Below are 22,112 nucleotides of genomic sequence, written 5' to 3'. Positions count from 1 at the left end.
AACTAGAAAGACCCACAACTAAAGATATATACAACTATGTACTAGGGGGATTTGGGGAGAAAAAGCAGGAAAAAAAAAAAAAGATTGGCAACAGTTGTTAGCTCAGGTGTGAATCTTTAAAAAAAAAGATGGTAAAAAATCTTTTATTTCAGGCTGCTAGATTTTGGCAGTGAGAATTAAAATGCAATTACTCAATTAAAAAAAAAATCCAGATTGTAACTCCAAAGCAATTTATCTTGAGAGACACAATCTGTTGAAAGGTATTTGTGGAGAAAGAGGGGTTTCAGTATTGGGCTCAGCCATCACTATCTGAGAACTCTCTCGCAGACCAGACTCTTGGGGTCCTGACTTGCTCATTAGTGAAAAAGGAACAGTCTCCATTCTGCTCTTCTCACAGGTTTGTTGAGAAACAAGTACAATGAGTACATGGAAGTACTTTGTGACAATACGATATTTTAAAAATGCATGGTGGAGGTGATAGGAAGGATCCTAAAATGGCTCCCAAGATTTTCTTCCCTAATCCTCAGTACCATGAATAGGATGAGATAATTATGCCCTTATGTTATCTCACGTGGCAAAGGGGATTCTTTGGTTAATTTTGAGTTAAAAGGGAGGCTAGCTGGTGAACCTAATCTAATCCCAAGAACCCTTGAAAAGCAGAGAGTTTGCTCTGGCTGGTGGCAGAAGGAGTAACAGAGACTGACAGCAGCAGAACATGGAGGAGGCCACATGACAAGGAATGTAGGCAGCTTTAGAGGCTGAGAGTTGCCCTCAGCTGATAGCCAGCCAGGAAATGGGGCCCTCAGTCCTACACCGACCAGGAACTGAATTAGGACAACGAACCAAACAAACGCAGTTTACTCTTCCCCATAGTTTCCAGACAAGTGCCCACCCAGAGCGACGTCTTTATTTCTGCCTTTTAAGTCCTTGAGTGGAAAGTACAGCAGCATTCATCCAAACTTCTGACAACAGAGCTGGGGTGGTTGTTTTAAATCAGTCAACTTGTGGCAGTTTGCTACTCAGCAATAGAAAACTAATATAGCAACATTATTATTAATTTGAATTGTTTTCAAAGGAGCATACACTTAAATGATGGAAAATTGAGCTTGAAGACATTGACAGATGGATTTGTGCTTTAATCTTAATTGAGATTCTGCAGCAGTTAGTGGCAGGTCTTAGAGATATGGAATTGAGTGATAGCTGCTATTAATTTTGATGTTGGCCAAACATCTATTCCCTAACTTTATATTTCTGGTGGGTGGAGAATGACTATGAGAAAGTTTGCATAATGCAAACCTGTTCAGTAGGGAATTAAAAATGCCTTTGCTTGGACACCATGCCTCAGTCTGTTTTAAACATCAATGTGGCCTCACTGTGGTTTCTAGGATATATCAAGCCTTTCCTTCTACCTTTTATTTAAATGAGTGTTGGTACAGAGGCTGGTTCCAGAGCAAGGAAACATGGAAAAAATAATAGACTCCTTGAAAAAGTTCCCATCTCCTCAATTACTTTCTCATTGTCACCAACTGGCTGAGACAAATGGAAGGTCAAAGAAACAGTAATCATGATTATATTTATGCAAGTGGAAGGTTTCAAAGTTCTAGCACAATTTTAAGGTGAAAAAGTCAAGAACAAACAGTTCAAATTCAAATAGATTAAAACGGAGTATTTACTGAGTTTCCAGCAGTGATCAAAACACAAAGCTTTATTGATATCTAAACACAGAACGTGATACCTTTTCGATTCTGTTTTCCTGAGATTTCTTAAAGTAGATGGTGGGGATCCCAAGTTCGGAGGCAGCTATCCACTGTAGAGTGGCTCGAAGTTCGGCATCAGGACACTCTGGCTCCAGGTCAAAGTTGATCACCAGCAGGCTCCCCTGGCGACTGGCTGCTCCTACTGGCACGCCAGAGGCACATTCTGAACACGGACACAACCACAGCCTTACTATGCTTTCCAGAGGGAGATCGCAGGCAAATTGTGTGTCAAAATTATGGGAACGTGGCTTACCCTCTATGTGTTCTGACTGTTCCTTAAGAATCTCCTTTTCTTCTACTAATTCACTTTGGGAGAAAACAACAGTATATGGTTGGTAACGTTTAGGAAGAGTAAGCTATAAATGGAAGATGAGGTGATGGGTCTTATTGATCTAAAAGCTTCTGAAGTTTCATTCTATATTTATCATTTTTTGTAGCATGAAGAAATACTAGGGAAATACCAAAGTGGCTTTCATGTAGGACTACTGGATCTGAAATATCCCATCTCTCTCTAAAAAAAAAGGCTAGATAAACTGCATCATTTTAGTTGGGATACTTGGTGTGGGGAACCCTGAGAGATGCATTCTTCCATTCTCCCCAACCTCCTTTCCATAAACCTTTAGAGGTTTGAACAGCCAAGGAGAGATTATGTAGGTAACTAGTTCTGATTTGAGGATTTATCCTTCTGTATTTGACTTGTCATTTAAAGGACCATATACTTCCACCTTGACACAATGATTTTTTTCCTGTGATTGCAACACAAACTTGCATTTTAGTTGAGGAAAATATTTTTGTGCATGTGTATAGTTCTTTTATCTGAAACAAGGGAAAAAACAATGAAATGCAGAACTTAAATTGTACAACAAAATATCTCAATTATTTGAAATTTTTCTTTTTCTTTCTTTTTATCGGGAGTTGGTTTAGAACAAAAGACTCATAACTGAAGCGAGTATTTCGTTAGATGTGGGAATGTTCAATATTTGAGGTGTTTTCTTATACTTAGCACTTACGAGGGAGCCTTATATATAGTAGGAGGACTCAGTGAATGCTTCCAAAATGAGAACATATGGCTCAAGAACTCAAAGGAAGTGCCCATCTTGGGAAGCCTATATTTTTGTCTTGTCTAGAAATTAAAGTATAGGGGCTCTTAAAAATGTGTCTTTTTTTCCCCTTATATTCTATACTACTGCTAAGATCTGGCTGGTAAATTCCATTTTATTTCTGATGTTGAGAGAGAATATAGTCCTTCTTTCATGCATACCTAATTATTTGTAGAAGAATGGCCAATTTCCTGAGGGTCTAGATTTTCCGCTAGATCTCTATGCGTGTGATATGAATGAAATGATGTATGGTAGATACAGTTTCTGCTACTATGGATCTGTATGGTGCTGATATGGGCGGTGGTCTTGGTTTTCCCTGAAAACATGTAGTCTTTGGGGTCCTAGGCTCATACATGGAGGCTTTCTCCATGGAAAAATGTGGAAAAAGTAGCTAAATAAATGTTCCTGAAGGAGAAAAATAAATTCATCCCAAAGTAGTTCTTTTCTTTGTTTTGGGTCTTTTTGGGTTCTTCTTTTAAAAAAGAACAAAATAAAAAGATAATGTGTAGGTTCAGCTCTACTTGTGGAAAATGGCTGTGCAGAACAACAAAGGGTGCGTTGCAACCTTCAATCACTGAGGAATACTCCCAGAGGCAGGGTGCCTGATTAAATAGTGAGTTAAAATGCTTTAGCTGTAGATAGTCATTGAGGAAATCGGTCAGGGAGCAACTTTGGTCCTGTACTTCATTTTCATTTTTTCTGAAATTTCAGAAATCTCCAAATAAAAAGCAAGTCATAATGGTCAAAAATAGATTTCAACTCATTTAACTTTCCAGAATAAATAAATTCTAGATGTAGTCCTGACCTCACATTGCCCTCCCATTCTGCACCATATTTATGTAATACATATTGTGTCTCTCTAAGTGTTAGGGTCTTTTAGGTCATCATATTGTGAGGAGCAGAGTCACTGTGTAGGTATGACACCTCTCTATCATGGTACCATATGGTTTTAGACACATTTAGTACTGATAATCCCAGGTGTCGACAAGTAAAGGAAAAGCCATTCACCCTATATGCTATTGAACAACAGTCTTCATTGGTTGGCATGGTACAATTTAAATGGATTTTTGCTTCTATGTACCCAACTAGATAAAATGACATATATTTCTGATTATATGGATAAGCTTTATCTGAAATGATTATATCATAAGGTGCAGATTTGAAATCCAGAAAGCAAGTGGTGGTAGGATGGGGCTATTCTAAGCCTGAGTTCTTGCACTAGTGACCCAGAACCACATGGAACCACGTGGGGACCACAGCAGTACAGATATGATGAAATCAGTGGTTGGGCAAAACCTGAATGATCAAAATGGGTTGCCAGATGAAATTGGAGTAGCGGTCTCACAATCACTGCATCTCGGTGGCTACTTACTTAATCATGGGAGAAGATGGCATGCTTTCCTGATAAATGTCCAGGTCCATAATGCCAAGACTGCTAGTGGCACTACTGTTGCCATTGCTGATAAAGCAAAAGTTTACATATTAATGCCAGTCTCCACCACCTGGCTACACTGCCAACACTGATGTTCCATTGATCTAAGAGATCTTTCCTTTGGTCCCCAGAAGAATATTGCCTGTGTCTAGGACTCCTAAATTGATATTTATTTGTGACCAAATTAGGGGAAACACAACAAAAGGCATTTTTGGCTCAAGCCAATCATCATCATCATCAATGTTTTCCAATTTCTGCAGTTGTGTCACACCTGGTGGATCACACCTTGTGAGTGACAATCAGCATGACTCGTCTCTTCCTCATTCTAGTTACAGTGATAATCTTTGTATATCAGCAAGAGACTCCTTGGGTATACCCACAGAGACGAAGATACTTCTGAGAATGCTGCCTGGGAGAGATCCTGGAATGCTTGTCTATCTGCTTCTTGGCGTTTCACAGAAGCCAGTGGATGCACGCCCTCCCTTTGCTCTTAAGGGGATGTTTCTGAGGGATATTCCATAGGGTATGCACCTGGCTCAATGTTTCCCTACAGGACTACAGAATTTATAATTACAAAACCGGGCAATGCCAAAGTTTACAGCTCCCTTATCTTAAAATCTCTGAGAAGACCCAATGCCTTATGTATCATGGAGAAGGAGGGATCACGCATTGAAATAAAAATGAAAATTCATTTTCATAAGTTGCACAATCAACATACAGTTTAGTTATTAACCTGGAACTTATTTACTGAAACAAAGTAGAATTGAGCCAATTTTTAGGCTCTATTTGTACTTGCAAAATGGAATGCAACCAATTTCATCAAACCCACTGAGTTTCCTCACACCTTCTCTATTTCCCAAGGACCTCTCTTCCAATTAAGGTTTTCAAAGGGTAGGTGCTGCGATGTCATATAATGGGACAGACTTCCCTTGGGAGTACCGTGAGTAACCAATTAGACTCCCTCAATTTCAAATTCCTGTCTTGGGTTTTGTGTGGGGTACTGAATACATTCACCTACCAAAATTTGATGATGCAAACATTAGACTGGAGGCAATCAACCTTATAAACTGCTGCTAAGTCCAAATTTCAAAATCTCTTTGGTTTTTGTCTCTATATTGAAACATTTCTCACTGGTTTTTGGAATTTTAGACCAATTGTTTAACATTGTGATATTTTCCTAAATCAAACAGACTGAACTGCCAGAAATAAAACCTTTAAAGAGCCATGCACCCAGAAGCATCTGAATCTCATTTTCCAATCCGCCTTTCTGGAAAGTCTGTGGACTTGTTGGCCCAGCTTTAAGTAAGACTTTGGGCAGAAACATAGAGATTCTTCTAGTTTTCACCTCAGAGGGATAGTTTTTAGTTATGTCTCCAATCGGCAGGAGTCCAATCAAATCTGATCTCTCATTAGCTCCTCTCTAGCTTTTCCAGAGTAGCAGGACAGAGGACAGGGGAGAGAAAGGGCAGGGACAGTCAGGCCAAACAACACAACACAGTGTGGAAACTTGCCTCATGTAAACCCAGCCTGGGTTGCATCTGAAATACAAATGAACCAGAAAGAAAGCATCAAACACACCAGGTGCAACAGCAGCTCCTATCAAAAAATTCACAGTTGTTGCCATTGAACGCACTAGGTGGGACTTGCAGAAAAGAAACAGCTGACTTTTAACATTGGTCAAGGCAATTGGAGCCATAAGTGTATATTAAGATACCTCTCAGCACAAATCATAACAGGCAGGCAACTTGACTGAGTGGATGCTTTCCTTTTTGCTCTGTTAGGCACCCTTTGCAGAGAACCATTTAAAATGCATTTCTGGAATCTGTGTTGAGACCTGTTTCCCAGGGAAGTCAAGTGAAGAGCACGTACCTCATGGATTGCTCACTGAGCTGCAGAAAACTACTTGTGTCGTCTGGGTTGTCCTCCTCGTTGGCAAGCTGGGACCAGCTGTCTGTGCTCTCCCCACTGCTGCCAGGAGGGTTGGAGAACTCATCTGGTACTCTGCCTTCTGTTGAGACTTCAGCCTCTGGCACATCTCTGGCATCAAGGCTGTCACTGTAAATGGCAAGATATTATTACCAAGAGTGGTGGCCCAAGACTGAACTTTTCATGGGGAACTCGCTGGCTACTCTGTTGAGCATGAATCTCCACCATAGTGAACGGGATGTCCTTGGACAAAGGCGGAGTCTTTATTTTAGGCTAATCCTTCTGCTGTTGCCCTAGGTCTCATTTTGCCTTTTCAGGATTACTCTCCATCAGCTTTCCCATCTCTTTAATCGATGTCTTTCAATGGACTCCCTCCATTCATTTCAAAAACACATGGCCTGTATACATAAGAATGTGATGTACATAAATGTGGGTCAGTGGTGTTTAAAATGAAGATACAAAGAGCATCCTCCCCAAAGATTATGATTCAGTGGTTCTGCAGGGAGGCCCAGAAATGTGCATTTTAAACAACCACTCCAGGTGATTCTAATGCAAGTGGACCATGTACTCACCTCAGTTCTGGTGGTTTACCAAGTCATTTTGCCTAGTAATGCCTCTAAACATATTTTGCACTTGCAGCCACCTTTTTATACCATCTCCTTCCTGAAACCTCTGATCTACATCAGCACCACTTTTCTAGATTCGTGCTTTTTTAGATCAAGCAGCTCTCCAGACATTTAACCCTTGATCTGACAGCCTTTCTCCTTGAAGCCTTTCCTCCCTGGCCTCCCGTGAATTTCTGTCTCTCTAGACACTCCTTTTCTGGAAGCTGGTTCTCTCTTTTTCATTTAAGTTTCGCTATAGCTAGCTCTGATTGATTCACTGCCCTCTTTTCCAGGCTGTCCCTAAACAATCTCATCTACTCTCCTGCCTATGAAAATAGCTTTCAAATATGAACTCCAGCCAGGACCCCTCTTCCTGATTCTGGGGCTCTTTTACGGCTGGTCTTCTGAATATATTCAATATGTCTCATTAACATCTCAAAATCAATACATCTAAAACACACTCTAATTGCCCTCCCATCCTCTTCCTGTGTTTTTATTTCCATTGACTTTTCTGAATGGGCATAAATCTTGCAGTCTTCTGGCTTCTTCTTCTTGCTCTTTACATTCAATCAGTTGCCATGTTCTTTCAGTTCCATCTCTAAAGTAACTCTCACCTACTTATCTTTGTCTCTGCTCATGGAATTGTCTTAATTTAGGTCCTTCTGAAGTGCTAGAATTTTAGATTTGGAAGAAATCTCAGAGATTTCTTGTAGATTAGGATGTAGAAGTTCAGTGGGGTCGAATGACTTATCCAAGGTTGCGACGAGTTGGTACCAGACATTAGACCTCAAATTTTGAGACTGGTGGGCATTGCACCATTACTTCTTGCCTGAACTATATTGTATTGACCTCCTGACAGTTGAGCCCCAACCATTCCTCTTCTCTCAAAACCTTCTTCCCATTGATGCCAGATTAATGCTTCCAAGGCATGTCTTTGACCATGATTGTCAAAAACCTACAAGACCTCCCTGAAGCTAACCTCTGCCCTTCATGGCCCTCCCTGCCTGTCAAGTTTTATCTGCCTCTATCGAGTCACTCCTTAGGAAACAAAATTACTTGTTGTTCCTCATTCCTCAAACGTTCCAGGGATTTCTTGCTTGTTGGTCTTTGCCTGTTGCTGCTCCTACTGCATGCTGGAGACCAGAGTGCTTTGAACACTGTTCCTGCAGTCCCACCACCTGTCACCTATTCAACTGTAGATTGAATTTCAGTTCCACTACCTATAGATTCCAGTTCCACAACCTTTCACCCATTCAACTTGGACAAGTTTTATTTTTTTATTATTTGTTTTGAGGAAGATTAGCCCTGAACTAACTACTGCCAATCCTCCTCTTTTTGCTGAGGAAGGCTGGCCCTGAGCTAACATCCATGCCCATCTTCCTCTACTTTATACATGGGACACCTACCACAGCATGGGTTTTGCCAAGTGGTGCCATGTCCGCACCCGGGATCCGAACCAGCGAACCCTGGGCCACTGAGAAGCGGAATATGCGAACTTAACCACTGCACCACTGGGCCGGCCTCTCAACTTGGACAAGTTAATAAACCTCTTTAAGAAATATAAAGAAATAAATTAGAAAATAAGATCATAATGCATTAATGAGATGGAAGAAATAAATTAGAAAATAAGATCATAATAATGCATTTAACTTAGTGCCTGGTATATAAGTATCCAACAAGTGTTTGCTATCATTCTTTATTTGTAAATTATATAATTTCATTAGGACTTATAAGTCTAATAACACCCTTTCCTGATCTTTGCTTCTTACTATCCCTCAATGCTTCTTACCATTCCTACCTCCCTGAAGCTGTCCTTAATCTTCCCAGGTAGGGCCATCTCTCTTGAATAGTCAAAGAAATTTATCCATTTTTTTTGGTAGCATTTGATGCTTCCTAGTTTGCACTCTAGTATACACAGCTATCTGTGTATATACTATATATTATTAAGAATTTTTATACATTTTTATATATTTGGAGCTGAGCTATGGACATATCAAATATTGTTTAGATGAATATGTTATTGTTAAAAGTGTCTACTTTCATAATTAGACGTATACTCTCAATTTAGATAGCTCTACCTATTAAGTCCAAAATTAGAAGATCTAAGATGTTACACTACTTGCAAGCTAACAGCATTCTGAATAACCATGGTATCGAGGTGTGGCAGTTTCTAGCATGCTGTGCTGTCAACACTTGGTGACAGCAGATCCTTAATAGGCTTGACTTTGCATTAATTTGCCTGACACAGCTGCACTCACTCACACACACGTGAATACGAGAGCTCTAGATTAGGGATCAGACCACTTATTTACTCACATAGCAGCTTGCATCAGTTCCTCATGCCCCAACTCTTTACTGCACACCACACTCTAGTGAGGTTTGCACCATAAGAGAGGAACCTACAAATTATGAATCTTGGAGTCCATATAGGAGCACAGAGAGAGAGAGAGAGAGAGAGAGACAAAGAGGCTGACTTTGCTCTAGATTATAAACAAATCCGAACCTTCTCTGCAGAGCGGAGGAGATGGTCTCAGCTTCACCACCCTGGAATGTAAACAAATAGCTCTAGGAATATAAACCTCTGAATGTCTTTAGAAGTCTCTATCTTTGGGGTTAGTAGTCAATCATCCTTCAATTTAGGTGCCAGTGAACCTTACTCAGGAAGCCAAATATACAGAAACGTGAACATATTCATGGAAACTTTTCTCCCAACACTACCTACAGGGCCATCAAAACTAATAAGTATAGTAGAGAAGGACATTAACGGCTGCAAACAAAAAGCAAGAGCAAATTTCTCGGTTCACAGTGAAAAACATAGTAACTTGGTGTAGTGGTTACTAGACTGCTTCTCTAGGCCACTATAGGCTGACTGTAGAGAATATTGGCTTCTTCCAGTGCACGCTGTGAATTACCATCAGGGAGGGAATCGTGCCCTCTACCAATGAGCATCCCCATGACCAGCCGATACAGACATACAAAAACCCACTCTCTGCCTTAATTTGCATCAAACCTGACAGACTATCCCAGCTTCATGGTTTCCTGTAAGATGTGCTGAGGCATCAGTTGCAAACACATTTGGAGACACCTTCTCCCTCTGTCCAATCTTGCCTTTCCCATCTCCTTGCAGATGTAGGTACACATATCTCTGGAGAGCACTCCCTAACAAATTATCTGCCTGAAACTCTCCCTCCCAAGGTCTGTTCGCGGGGAATACAACCTAAGACACTTAGTCCCTTTCACTCAAAATAGTATATTGGCTGCAGAAAAGTCTGTAATTTTCCTCAGTCATAGAATTAGTACCTTTATTCTTTCTTTGAAACTGGTTAGATATTTTAATTTTTTTAAAGACTTCTAGTATAGAGTGTAGAATTTCAAAGCAGAACTTTGGGAGTATGATTAAAAATCCCCTTATTGATATGTGAACTTGTTACCTAGGGAATTTCACAACAGGCTTTGGATCCTTGCCCCTAAGATTCCTTCTCACCTCATTCTGGGTATTGAGGTGTGGCTGTTTCTAGCATGCCCTGCTGCTAACATTTGGTGAAAAGACACCCTTAATAAGCTTGATTTTCCTTTAAAAAATGTTGAGACTTCTCCAAATTGAGCAGGGAGAAAGGGAGCGAACGGATGCAGCCAAAGAGACATTTAGTCAATTTAGTTAAATTCAAACGAAAGAAAAGTTCACTGATGACAAATGGAAACAATAGGCATAGTCCCAAAAGAGTGGAAATGAGCCAAGTATTGAGCAAAAGGAGAGCGCTCCAAAACCATTTGTTTGCTTAGTTAAAACATAATTTCCTGGACTAATTCCTTACTAAATTAGGACCTTATGTTATTAGAAAAACTCACTCCAGGATATTTCTTACTAAAGCGGAAGTTACATCTCAGTGATTTGACATTGAGCATCTGAGTTAAAAATAAGTCTGTCAGTATATTTTATTTTATTTCAATTTCATGCTCTATTTACAGTAAATCTCATACTCCACATTACCTAAGTGGGAATTCAGAATAAATAATGATTATCTAAAACACTAGTTTTCATTTTCTTTTGAGAGAACTTTATAGCTTTACTCATTTATTTATGAATAATGCAGAAATTTGTTATGCAGATACATGCAGATGGCTTTTTTTTCCCACTTCTGATCTTACAGTTCACACACAGAGCTCTTGAGGACTGTATTTGATATGATATCAAATTAAACTGCAGCATTTCTGAGTTGGTAGAGATCTTAGAGATCATCCAGCCCAGGTTTCCCTACTTGATTTACTGGCAAACCACAGTCATGATTTTTGACTTATCTGCATGCCCCTTGTATTGTAACAATAAAAATATTTCTTTAAATCAGTTTACTTTCTATAACCTAAATATTTTTATTTGAAAAAGAAATTTTGAGTGATGACTATAAATGGAAAACATGAATCACTTGCCATAGATAGAAGGTAACAATAAAAATAAATATAGAACTACAATAAAATCCCTCTTTCCAATGGCTCATGCAATTCTTTTAAAAACGTCATTGAAGGGGGAAATCACGATAATTAAACATACACATTTTAAGCATTTTACCTTAACTTTAAATGCATAGACATGTCTTTGTTCACCAACCTTTAGACTAAAAAGGGTTTTGTTTTCATTGGTTTTCTCTACTCTTTTTTACTTTCATAATTGCTGATTTCTGCTCTTTATTATTTCCTTCCTTGTATTACTCTGGGTTTAATTTGACCATCCCTTTTTAGCTTCTTAAGGTAGAAGTTTAGATCATTGATGTTAGATCATTATTCTTTTTTAAAAATAGAAACATTTAAAGGTATGTTTCTTTCCTAAGTTCTGCTTTAGCTGCATCCCACAAATTTTGATATATGTTTTCATTTACATTCAACTGAAAATCTATTCTAAGATTAGATTTTTTTCCAGATGCAATAGGCTTGAATAGCATTTGAATAATGTCTCTTTTTAAAAAAATTCTTTCGTTGTTGCTGTTTCAGCAAATTGGTTTCAGGACCATTGTGTTATTTTCTGCATTGTCCTCATCTATATTATTGCATAGCCCGCTAATTACTTTTTTTCATATTTCTTTTAAAAATTTATTCTAATTCCCCTTGTAACTTATTTTTGACCAATAGATAATTTAGAAGTGTGTTGTTAATTTTCAAGTATTCGGGGGATTTTCTAGACATTTTTTGTTATTGATTTTTAGTTTAATTCCATTGTGGTCAGAGAACATACTCTATATGATTTCATTTTTTTTTTTAATTTGTTGATTTGTTTCATGGCTTTTGGTTCATCTTGGTGAACATTTCAAGTACCCTTAAAAAATGTATATTCTGCTGTTGTCAGTGGAGTGTTTAATACATGTTAACTGGTCAAATTGATTGAGGATGTTGCTCAAGTCTTGTATACCCTTATTGGCTTTCTGTCTGCTATTCCATCAGTTACTGAGAGAAAAGCGTGAAATTTCCAGCTGTAATTGTGGATTTGTCTATTTCTCCTTCCAGCTCCATCGAGTTTTGGTTTGTGTAGTGTGAAGTTCTGTTATTTAGGTGATTACACATTTACTATTACTATGCAAGTGGTAAGCGCCCTTCATGATGAATTGGCTTTTCTATCGTCATAAAATATCCCTTTTTCTCCCTGATTAATTCGTTGTCCTGACATCTACTCAGTCTGATATTAACATAGCTACTCTATATTTCTTATAATATTTCTTTTTCTATCCTTTTACTTTTAACCCATCTGTGTCTTTATACTTGAAGTGCCCTTCTTATAGTTTTTGACAGGGATTTGCTTTTTTTGTTGTCTGACAATCTGCCTTTTAATTGGAGTGTTAAGACCATTAAAAACTAACGTAATTATCAATATGATTGGGTTTAAATATATCATCTTGATAACTATTTTTATTAGTACCATCTGTTCTTTGCTTCTTTTCTCCTCTTTTCTTGCATTTCTCTGAATTAATTGAGAAAGTTTTAGCATTTCATTTTATCTCCATTATTGGCTTATTAGCATAACTGTTTGTTCCAGGGTTTACAATATGCATCTTAAATTTATCAGTGTACCTGCAGATTACCTTACACAAGTCTGCATAGAATGAAAGACTCTTATAGCAGTATACTCCCATTTCCCCTTCCCATACTTTGTGCCATAATTGACACATATTTTAGTTCTACATATATCATAAAACATAATTTTTGTTTTAAATTGTTATATTTTAAAGAGATTTTAAAAGTAAGACAAAATGTTTTATATTTACCTATATGTTCGCTATTTGTGGAACTCTCTGTTCCTTTGTGTAGTCCAAGTTTCCATCAGTATTATTTTCCTTCAGCCTAAGAACTTCCATTAACGTTTCTCATTGTGAAGATCTCTTAGGGCATGTTCGCTAAGATTTTGGTTTTATAAAAAGTTACTACTTAGCCTTTGTTTTTTAACAGGTTTTATTTTGTTAGAGCGGTGTTAGGCTCAGAGTAAAGTTGAGCAGAAAGAATAGAGAAGTCCCATATGTTCTCCTGTCAACGTCCTGCACCTGAGTGGTACATTTGTTTTAACCAATGAACCTACATATATACATCATTATTACCCAAAGTCCATAGTTTACATTAGGGTTCACTCTGGTGTTATACATTTTATGTATTTGGACAAAGATGTAATGACAAATACCCACCATTACAGTACCATATAGTTTCATTGCCCAAAAAATCCTCTGTGCTCCATCTATTCATCCCTTCATCCCTCCTAACCCCTGATGACCACTGATCCTATCACTGTCTCCATAGTGTTACCTTTTCCAAGAATGTCATATAGTTGGAATCATAAAGTATACAGCCTTTTCAGATTGCCTTTTTTCACTTAATAGTATGCATTTAAGTTTCCTCCATGTCTTTTCCTGGCTTGTAATAGCTCATTTATTTTTAGTGCTGAATAACATTTCATTGTCTGGATGTACCAGTGTTGATCCATTGACCTACTAAAGGAAATCTTGGTTGTTTACAAGTTTTGGCAATTATGAATAAAGCTTCTATAAAATCAGGTGTTTTGTGTGGACATAAGTTTTCAACCCATTTGGGTAAATACCAAGGAGCACGACTACTGGATCCTATGGAAAGAGTGTGTTTAGTTTTGTAAGAAACTGCCAAACTGTCTTCTAAACTGGCTGTCCCATTTTTGCATTTCCATCAGCAATAAATATAAGTTCCTGTTGCTCCATATCCTCCCCAGCATTTTGTGTTGTGAGTGTTTCAGACTTTGGCCATTCTCATAGGGGTGTAGTGGTATCTCATTGTTGTTTTAATTTGCAACTGCCTAATGACATGTGATGTTGAGAACCTTTTCATGTGAATATTTTCCATCCGTATTTCTTCTTTGAGGAGGTGTCTGTTCAAGTCTTTTGCTGATTTATCTAATCGGGTGGTTTATTTTCTTATTATTGAGGTTTAAGAATTCTTTGTAATTCTGGATAATAATATTTTTATTACATATGTCTTTTGGGAATATTTTCTCCCACTCTGTGGCCTTCCAGTCCCTTTATTAGTGTCTTTCACAGAGCAGAAGTTTTTAATTTTAGTGAAGTCCAGTTTATTGATTATTTCTTTCATGAATTATGTCTTTGGTGTTGTATCTAAAGTCATTGCTAAACCCAAGGTCACCTAAATTTTTCCTTGTTTTCTTCTAGGAATTTTATTGTTTTACATTTTACATTTGGGTCTATGATCCATTTTGAGTTAATTCTTGTGAAGGGTGTAAGTTTTTGTCTAGATTTTTTTGCATGTAGATGTCCAGTTGTTCCAGCACTATTTGTTGAAAAGGCTATCTTTTTTTCTTTCATATTGCCTTTGATGCTTTGCTAAAGATCAGTTGACTATGTTTGTGTGGGTCTATTTCTGGGCTCTCTATTCTGTTCCATTGATCTATTTTTTTATTCTTTGGCCATTCTCACACTGTCTTGATTACTGGAGCTTTATAGTAAGTCTTGAAGTCAGATAGCATCACTTGACTTTGTTCTTCTCCTTTAATATTGTGTTGGCTGTTTTGAGTCTTTTTCTGTATCTGATAATTCCAACATCTGAAATCCTTGTTAGGACTAATCCTGCTGTTTGGTGTTTGTGCTGAGTCTTGCTTGCAATGCCTTGATTCCTTGTGTATCTTGCAATTTGAGGTTCTGAGCTCATATTTGATGGGGCTTTATCTATTGGAATCCTTTGAGACCTGGGCTTAAATATCCTGAGATTCATATTTGCCTTGGCCAAGGTCTCACAATATTGTTAACCTAATATTTATTTAAGGTAATCTACCAGCCTGTGGTTTCCTGGACCACACAGATGGTACAAATTAGAACCTCAAACATGCATTAAAGCAAGCTGTGATCATAAAATTCTTAAGGGAATTTTTTTTCATTCTACCCAGAGCTCTAAAAATATCTTCAGGACGTGATACCTTCCCACCTCCAAACAGGATTGACATCTGGTCACCTATCTCTCTATTGTGTATAAGTGGGGAGGAACTCTATCACAGGGAATTGAGTTAGATATTTAGCTATTTTGACACATCAAACCCCATGACAACAACTCTGAGCTTAGAAAATGTAGTCTAAATATGACTAATTTCCTCCCTTGCAAATCCTGAGAATTCTCATGTTTTAATAAAATTTTCCCACTGTTCATAACAGGTTTTTCTTGGGAAAAATATCTCATGCAATAAAGGCAACCATACACCCTAACTCCAAACAACAACAAAAACCATAAAGTAAACATTTGTTGAGTGCTTATAATGGTCTAAGTACTAAGTTAAGAGCTTTATCTGAATTCCTTTTTTTTTTTTTTTTTGCGGTGAGGAAGATTGGCCCTGAGCTAACATCTGTGCCAGTCTCCCTCTATTTTGTATGTGGGATGCTGCCACAGCATGGCTTGATGAGCAGTGTGTAGGTCCATGCCCGGGATCTGAACCTGTTAACCCCAGGCTGCTGAAGTGGAGTGTGTGAACTTAACCACTATGCCACTGGGCTGGTCCCTGCATTTCTTTATTTAAATTTTAAGAACCCTCTTATGATGTAATTATTATTATTATTCCCACCTATAGCTAAGTAAACTGGAGTAGAGAGATGAGGGAACTTCTGCAAGGTGACGTGGTTACAAGGTTAGCTAATGGAGTTTATGTTCTATAATAGTTTTATATTGCTTCACACACACAAAAGTATATTTAATACTTAGTCCTTATGTTTTGGAAGCAGATTCAGCTCTTGAATTTCTAATACTGATAATTCCACATTCTTTTTTCTTTCATTGTTGGAAAACCAAATTAGAAATCCATATCATGAGCTGAGGGAAGATGTGCTTGGGTCATACACAGAACACAAATCTAAATCAGTTGGAGGCTTTATTCATACATATTTCCCTATTTTTTGAAAGTTCTCAGATTGTACCTATTTTAAGTATGATATTAGTGACATTTAACTCAAATTTGTATAATGAATCGTATTTATCTTCAGTGACAATCACTGTTTGATTTGAACCTACCACCACAGATCTTGTTGAACTACTAGTTCATGAATGCTCCCTAACTAGGTAACCTTCTCGGACTAAGAATCCCCAGGTGGTTTATGATCTCTGTGTTCAAGTAGACGCTAAGTCAGACACCTGGAATCTAAAATAAGGATTTTCCATTTTCTTCTATCTCACATTGAGGTAATTCTAATTTTGTTTCTTCAACTCTGATCACTTTTAAAAACTTAAAAGTCCCCATTCTTTCTGAAGGTGGTGAATAGTAAAGTGAGATATGGTACTCCTATGAGACTGATGAGTATTGTGTTTAGCTGGAGAATTAGTGATGGATAAGAATTTGACTTCTGATCAGCTTGGCCCGTACTTCATTTCGTTTAACCTCGTATTCTTCTGCTTGTACGTTTTCATGCTTTCTTCCTTACATTATTCCAGGATTTAAACGAATTGCAAAGTTAAGTTCTTAGCACTAAGTGGCTAAGAAGGAAATACTCAAGTGCACCTGGATCACCCCCCACCCACACTTCGTAACGATGCCCTTTACTGATGAGCATCTGAAGATGGATCCCTCTCACTTTCCTGGTGGGGGTTGAAAAGTACTGGGGACTTCTGAGAGCTGGTGAAATTTGATGAAGGCTGTGTTCAACTTTTCACTGCACTGAAAGACTAAAATAATCACAGGGTCTTTGTACAACAGGCATGTGTCTCTGAAAAGACTAGACTGGCTATTTCTCCAAATTATGTTTTCCGAGGCCAGTAGCTTAGTTTTTGTTTCTGTTTTGTTCGACTTGAACTATAGACCAAAAATTTAAAAATGATACAATGGTCTCATATTCAAGAACCTTATGAATTTTTTTTAATACAAAATGGGAGTTGTAAAAGGAATTGACAATTATTTAAGTAGTCTGAGAGAAATAATTCTTTTGCCTCAAATTTAAAATGAATTGTTACCTACATCATAATTTTCTAGAAAAGAACTATTGAAATAACAATACTCCAGTGTTGCTTTGCACTATACTACCACGATCACACCATGGCTCTAAAGGGCCAGCACTTGTGGGACACAGTGTCCTTGCAAAGATCTTTAGAGCAAGACAAAAAGGAAAAACTTGAAATGAGGGACCCTAGAGAAAAAGGATGCCAAAATATTTAATGTCATATTCCAATATTAAAATTTATTTAAAGGTAACTATTTTCGAATGGATAAGTTGACATAATTTTATTTTTGCTTGAAAATTGCCAGGAATAAGTGTTAAAAGGTAGCATATTATGGGAGATTAATTTTGATGGGGAGAATGATACTTTATTTCTTCTGTTATATAAATGAATTCAATTTGTTCTAGAAATTTAAAAAAAGATTACTTCCAACTTTCTATTATAATTGCATATTAACCCAGGGAGGTCATTTAGTGTCTCAGGAATTTAGTTATTGTATCAAAAAAGTCCCTAAGATTTAGAATAAATTTTAGGATAAATATTAAGTAAGATGTAAACTCCAGCGCCATGCACCCTGTCTAATCTAAGAGATCATTCACTCACCTGTGGTTTGGGCAGGCACTCAGGGCAGCGTCTCCACTCCTCACCACATCTGACACTTTTTCTTTTTTCAAAGGCTCTTCTGCTTCCTCTAGGGGGTTGTTGTTGGAAAGGAAGTGTTCAGGTTCTCCAATGCACTCTTCTCTCTGATCCATTTCAATCTGAATTAAAGGCACTTCCCTTGAGCAAAGTGATCGCCTGGTGCAGCTCAGAGGGACAGCATCACGGCACGAGGAAGTTTCCTTTTTTGAATCTAGACCTTTGTGCTTTGTAAGAGGAGCAGCTTTGCTTGCAGACCACACTGGGGGATGTTTGCTTTCGGTAACAGAGTCTTTCCTTGGGTAATCAACAGACTCCTGAACAAGAAGCGTTGGCCCACTTCGCCCTCTGCTCGAAGCTGATCTATTCACACATTTCTCCACTTGCAAGCCAGAGCCACCAGAAACAGGCTCAGCGTCAGCTGCCTCGGCATCATCCGTGATAATTTTGTTCTTTTGCATGAGGGCCTTGATTGAGTTTGCCCACGTCTCATGAATTAGCATGTTTGTGATCTGGTCGGTCCCGCCTCGCCGATACAAGCAAGAGTCAGATTTGCAGAGCCCCGAGGAGGAAGCACTAGTGACTGGCTGTGCACTTAGGAGATCCGGCTGGCTGTTTTGAGCAAAGCCATCTAAGGAATTGGCTTTGATGGGCACATTCACGGTCAGGCTGGCACCCAGGGACCTGCTATCTGGCACGGACGACTGTCTGTAACACCGTGGGGATCGCAGAGAAGGCGACAGTAAGCCGGCTGTCCAGTCCTGGCTGCTTCTTCTGGAGGAGGCGCTGTCTTTGCTTTCTCTTTCAATGTCCCTCAGCATGTACCTATAGAACTCCTCAGTTATGCTTTCGGTGCTGGACTGTTTGGAGGGACAGCTTGGCCTCACACTGAGGTGGTCATTTTTCTGGCACACCTGTTGCATAGCTGAGTTCAGAATGCTGCTGGCATTCTTGCCTGCATAGTAATCCAGCAATAACTCAAATCCTCTTCCTTCATTTTCCATCTGGTTCACCATGAACCTGGCAAACTCATCAGTGATGCTCTCACAACTCGACTGCTTGGAGACTGAGCTGGCTCTGCTAACTGGCTGACTTAGGGTGCTCGTTAAACCCAAGCTGTTTACAAACGCCCTGGCGTTAGAGTCCTCCTCTGGAATGCTTTCACAGCTGGAGGCCTTCAGCCGATTCCACCTGTCTCCACTGAGTAGCCGATTCCGGGTATAGCTCTGGGCTTGCCAGACACCGTCCACCATGGAGAACTCTGTTAGGTTCATGATTTTGGCTGCCACTTCATTTGCAAAAGTATTAACAGAATCTGGGATGTCCTCAGGGTTCATAGACTCGTCCACAACTCTGTTCATCAGCTTCTCTTTCAGCTCTGGGTGCTCATCCGTTTTCCTCTTGATCTCGCTGAGCCGCGGTGGCTTGTGTTTCCTCACGGTGGCCCCACCGGCCTGGCTCTCCTTCTTCCTTTTCAAGGATCGGCAGGGTTTGTTCGGGGTAACCAGAAACTCACTCCCTCTCTTCCATGCACAAAACCAGGGTTGTTTTCCATTTGAGTTGTCAAGGCAAATCGCTGCGATTTCAGTTGCCATGGAAACAATGGTCTCTGCTAATTCTTCCGCAAAGTCTGTAATGCCGTATACGTCTGCGTGTTTTGCCTGTAGTACGGATTGAGCAGGAAGGAGCAAGTCATTCCCTAACAAAGACAGGTTAACCTGAACTTCACTGTTTAGAGGTGAGGCACTGTTGTACTTTTCTTGGACATTTGCATGGATGCTGTCCTCAGCATCCTGGGAACAGCTGCTGCACTTGCCGACTGTTGGTGTCCTTTCTCCTTCTGAAGAGACTCTGCGTTCATTCTCATTGTGACTGGGCGTCTGATGAGGGTTTTTTGTATCTTCTCCCACATCTGTTCCTTTCAGATATATTTCCACGGGGGATGTTTCAGCAGTCGAAGAATCAGTCACTCTGGGACTACAGGACGATTCACATTGCAGCGTGGGGTTCTGGAAGAGGCCTGGCTTCACTGGGCCCCGGTTATCTTGTTTCAGATGCACATCCTCCACCAGATCATTGATAACAAGACCAGCGCTATTGCTAAGTGGATGGCCACTGGAGTATTCGGTGGCTTTTGTCCATGCTTGACCAGCAGCCTGATCCGGTAGTTGGCAATCCAGGTCCGTTTCCCTCCATTTGATGGTCTCCTTAGAAAGGCCTGTGGGACATTCACCAAGCTGTATCATATGGCTCATCTTCTTGATCGTGGAGCATATCACATTGAAGAGCAGTTGATGTGTACTTTCCATTAAGGTGTCCAGAGTTTCAGATGAATGCCTGCCATCATCGGGGTCGAATATTTTATTTATCTGGTGAACTTCATCCATCGAATGCTTCAGGATAACATTGGACAGGGTCTGTGCCAGTTCATTCCCGATCACATTTTCTGAGCACGAGCTCTGAGGCTTCGAAGCATTTTCTATGATTCTCCTGGTCATTGATTCCATGAGGTCTCCCATACTGCTGTAGGTATTAGGTTTCGTTAAAACCAGAGCCGCCTCCTTGAGCAGCGCCTCAGCAATGGCTTCATTCCCCAGCTCCATGCTCTTCCCTGTCGCTAGACGACAAAGTGGAGGGGTTGCTGCAGAAGCGTTAGCTGCAGATACATGGCCACTTGAAGCCACAGGGCACTTCACCTCTCCTTTTTCACCCAGGCCACAGACAGCAATGGCGCTCGCCACCTGAGTCATGCCACACAAAGCAGAGGGAAGCGAGTATTCACTGACGGAAGGTTCCTTGGGTCCTTCGGGTGCTTCAGTTTGCATTGGTCCATCGCCACCCAGTGGACGGTTTGAAACCAGGGATGCTTGCTCCATTTTGAATCTTTCTGTGGCCTGTGGACTCGAAATGGTTCCAATCACAGTGGCTGCGCAAGCTAATGCTATTTCTAGAGCACTCTGGGGGTGTCTGGTGTTCTCTCCAGAGAGGACGCCTGAGGTTTCAGCAGAGACTTCTGTCTCAGGCCACGAGGAGATGCCTGGCTCAGGGGCAGTATCGCTGCCATCTGGACTCTGAAAAATGACTATTTTGGGGAGCTCATTCCATGACTGAGGGACCACGATATCTTTCGTGGAACAGCCAGTAGGAAGCATAACACTTCCTACAGAAACACTGGCTTCAGGTTCCTGGGGTATCGTAGGTGGAGACTGAGATAGTCTAATAAATGCGTCTTGCAGCACAGATTCTGCTAAATTTGTAGCATACTCGCCAGTTGTGACTTCTCCGTGTTGTATGGGAGGAAGAGAGTTTGTTCCATCCTCGTGGTCTCCTGGGTCTAAGTTGCTGCCATGCTCAGTGACAGTGCCACATGCAGAAGGTCCATCTTTCTTAACCATCCTGGAGAAATAAGCATCGCCTGGAATATATAGTGCCTGTGAGTTTCCCACTTGACCTTTAAAATTTTCTGAATAATAACAGTTTGTGGCTGGTCCGTCATTCTCTTCAGCTTCACCTTTCCATTCACATGGCTTGGCCGAGGGATCTAGACTCTGCAAAGTTGTGTCTTCTGCTGCTTTTTCCAGAGATCCTTCTGTTTTAATCAACAGTGTGTGATATTTGCTAACGTATTTGTCTTCCAAAGTATAAAGCAACTTTTCCTTGCTGTAATTCCATTCCTCCTGGATGGCTTCCTCTGGCTTTTTACTTTCTAAAACATGGGCTGCAATACTTATATTTTCATAACCTAGAAGAGAAAATGAAGGCCATTATTACTTTTTGGATAGCAGGTTCTCATGAGTCTAAAATAACAATTACTTTCTAAAAATGCCTTTAAGCACCAGGTGTTTTTTTTCCCCCTCAAAATAGCATTTTGAATGTTTCTTCAAGAAAAATGAATCTGAAAAGGTTTTTGAGTTCTAATATGGAATGCTGCCCAACCAAATGGTTTCCAATGTGGGATACAAATGCAAGCGCTAGAGTGAAAGAAGAAAGTGTTTGGAAGCTGAGGGTTGGTCACCATTCTTCAGGGGGAAAGGAACCCAGGAGTTGCATCTTAGAGCTTCCCAGTGGGTACAGTGGGAGAAAGGAGGATGTTTAGAGCAACCTCAATAGTGAGCCTTGTGCAAACATTTGCTCTGAAGTTTGCATAGGACTTGCCCCAAAGACAGTGGCAACAACATCTGGGGCATCCTTTCCTCTGTGGCTAACAGTGGAGAAGAGGAACCCA

The 22,112-nt window shown here is 39.8% G+C and overlaps 1 protein-coding gene across 3 annotated transcripts in view; it reads right to left on the bottom strand.

Annotated features, from left to right (window-relative positions):
- SPHKAP (SPHK1 interactor, AKAP domain containing) overlaps positions 1-22,112 on the bottom strand; it is a 153,849-nt gene that overhangs the window by 9,339 nt on the left and 122,398 nt on the right. For 2 of the 3 annotated variants that reach the window (XM_046643130.1, XM_046643131.1), the window contains 5 exons: positions 17,852-21,629; positions 6,159-6,344; positions 4,230-4,316; positions 2,011-2,063; positions 1,736-1,920 (listed from right to left, as the gene is read on the bottom strand). In XM_046643130.1, coding sequence (XP_046499086.1) covers positions 1,736-1,920; positions 2,011-2,063; positions 4,230-4,316; positions 6,159-6,344; positions 17,852-21,629 — 4,289 coding nt within the window. The remainder of the gene's footprint in view (positions 1-1,735; positions 1,921-2,010; positions 2,064-4,229; positions 4,317-6,158; positions 6,345-17,851; positions 21,630-22,112) is intronic. The other variant, XM_046643132.1, reaches the window with a different exon arrangement.

This window comes from Equus quagga, chromosome 17 (assembly GCF_021613505.1).
Source record: "Equus quagga isolate Etosha38 chromosome 17, UCLA_HA_Equagga_1.0, whole genome shotgun sequence".
NCBI classification, from domain to species: domain Eukaryota; kingdom Metazoa; phylum Chordata; class Mammalia; order Perissodactyla; family Equidae; genus Equus; species Equus quagga.
Note: the sequence above shows the minus strand (reverse complement) of the source record. Positions and strands in the feature narration are given on the sequence as shown.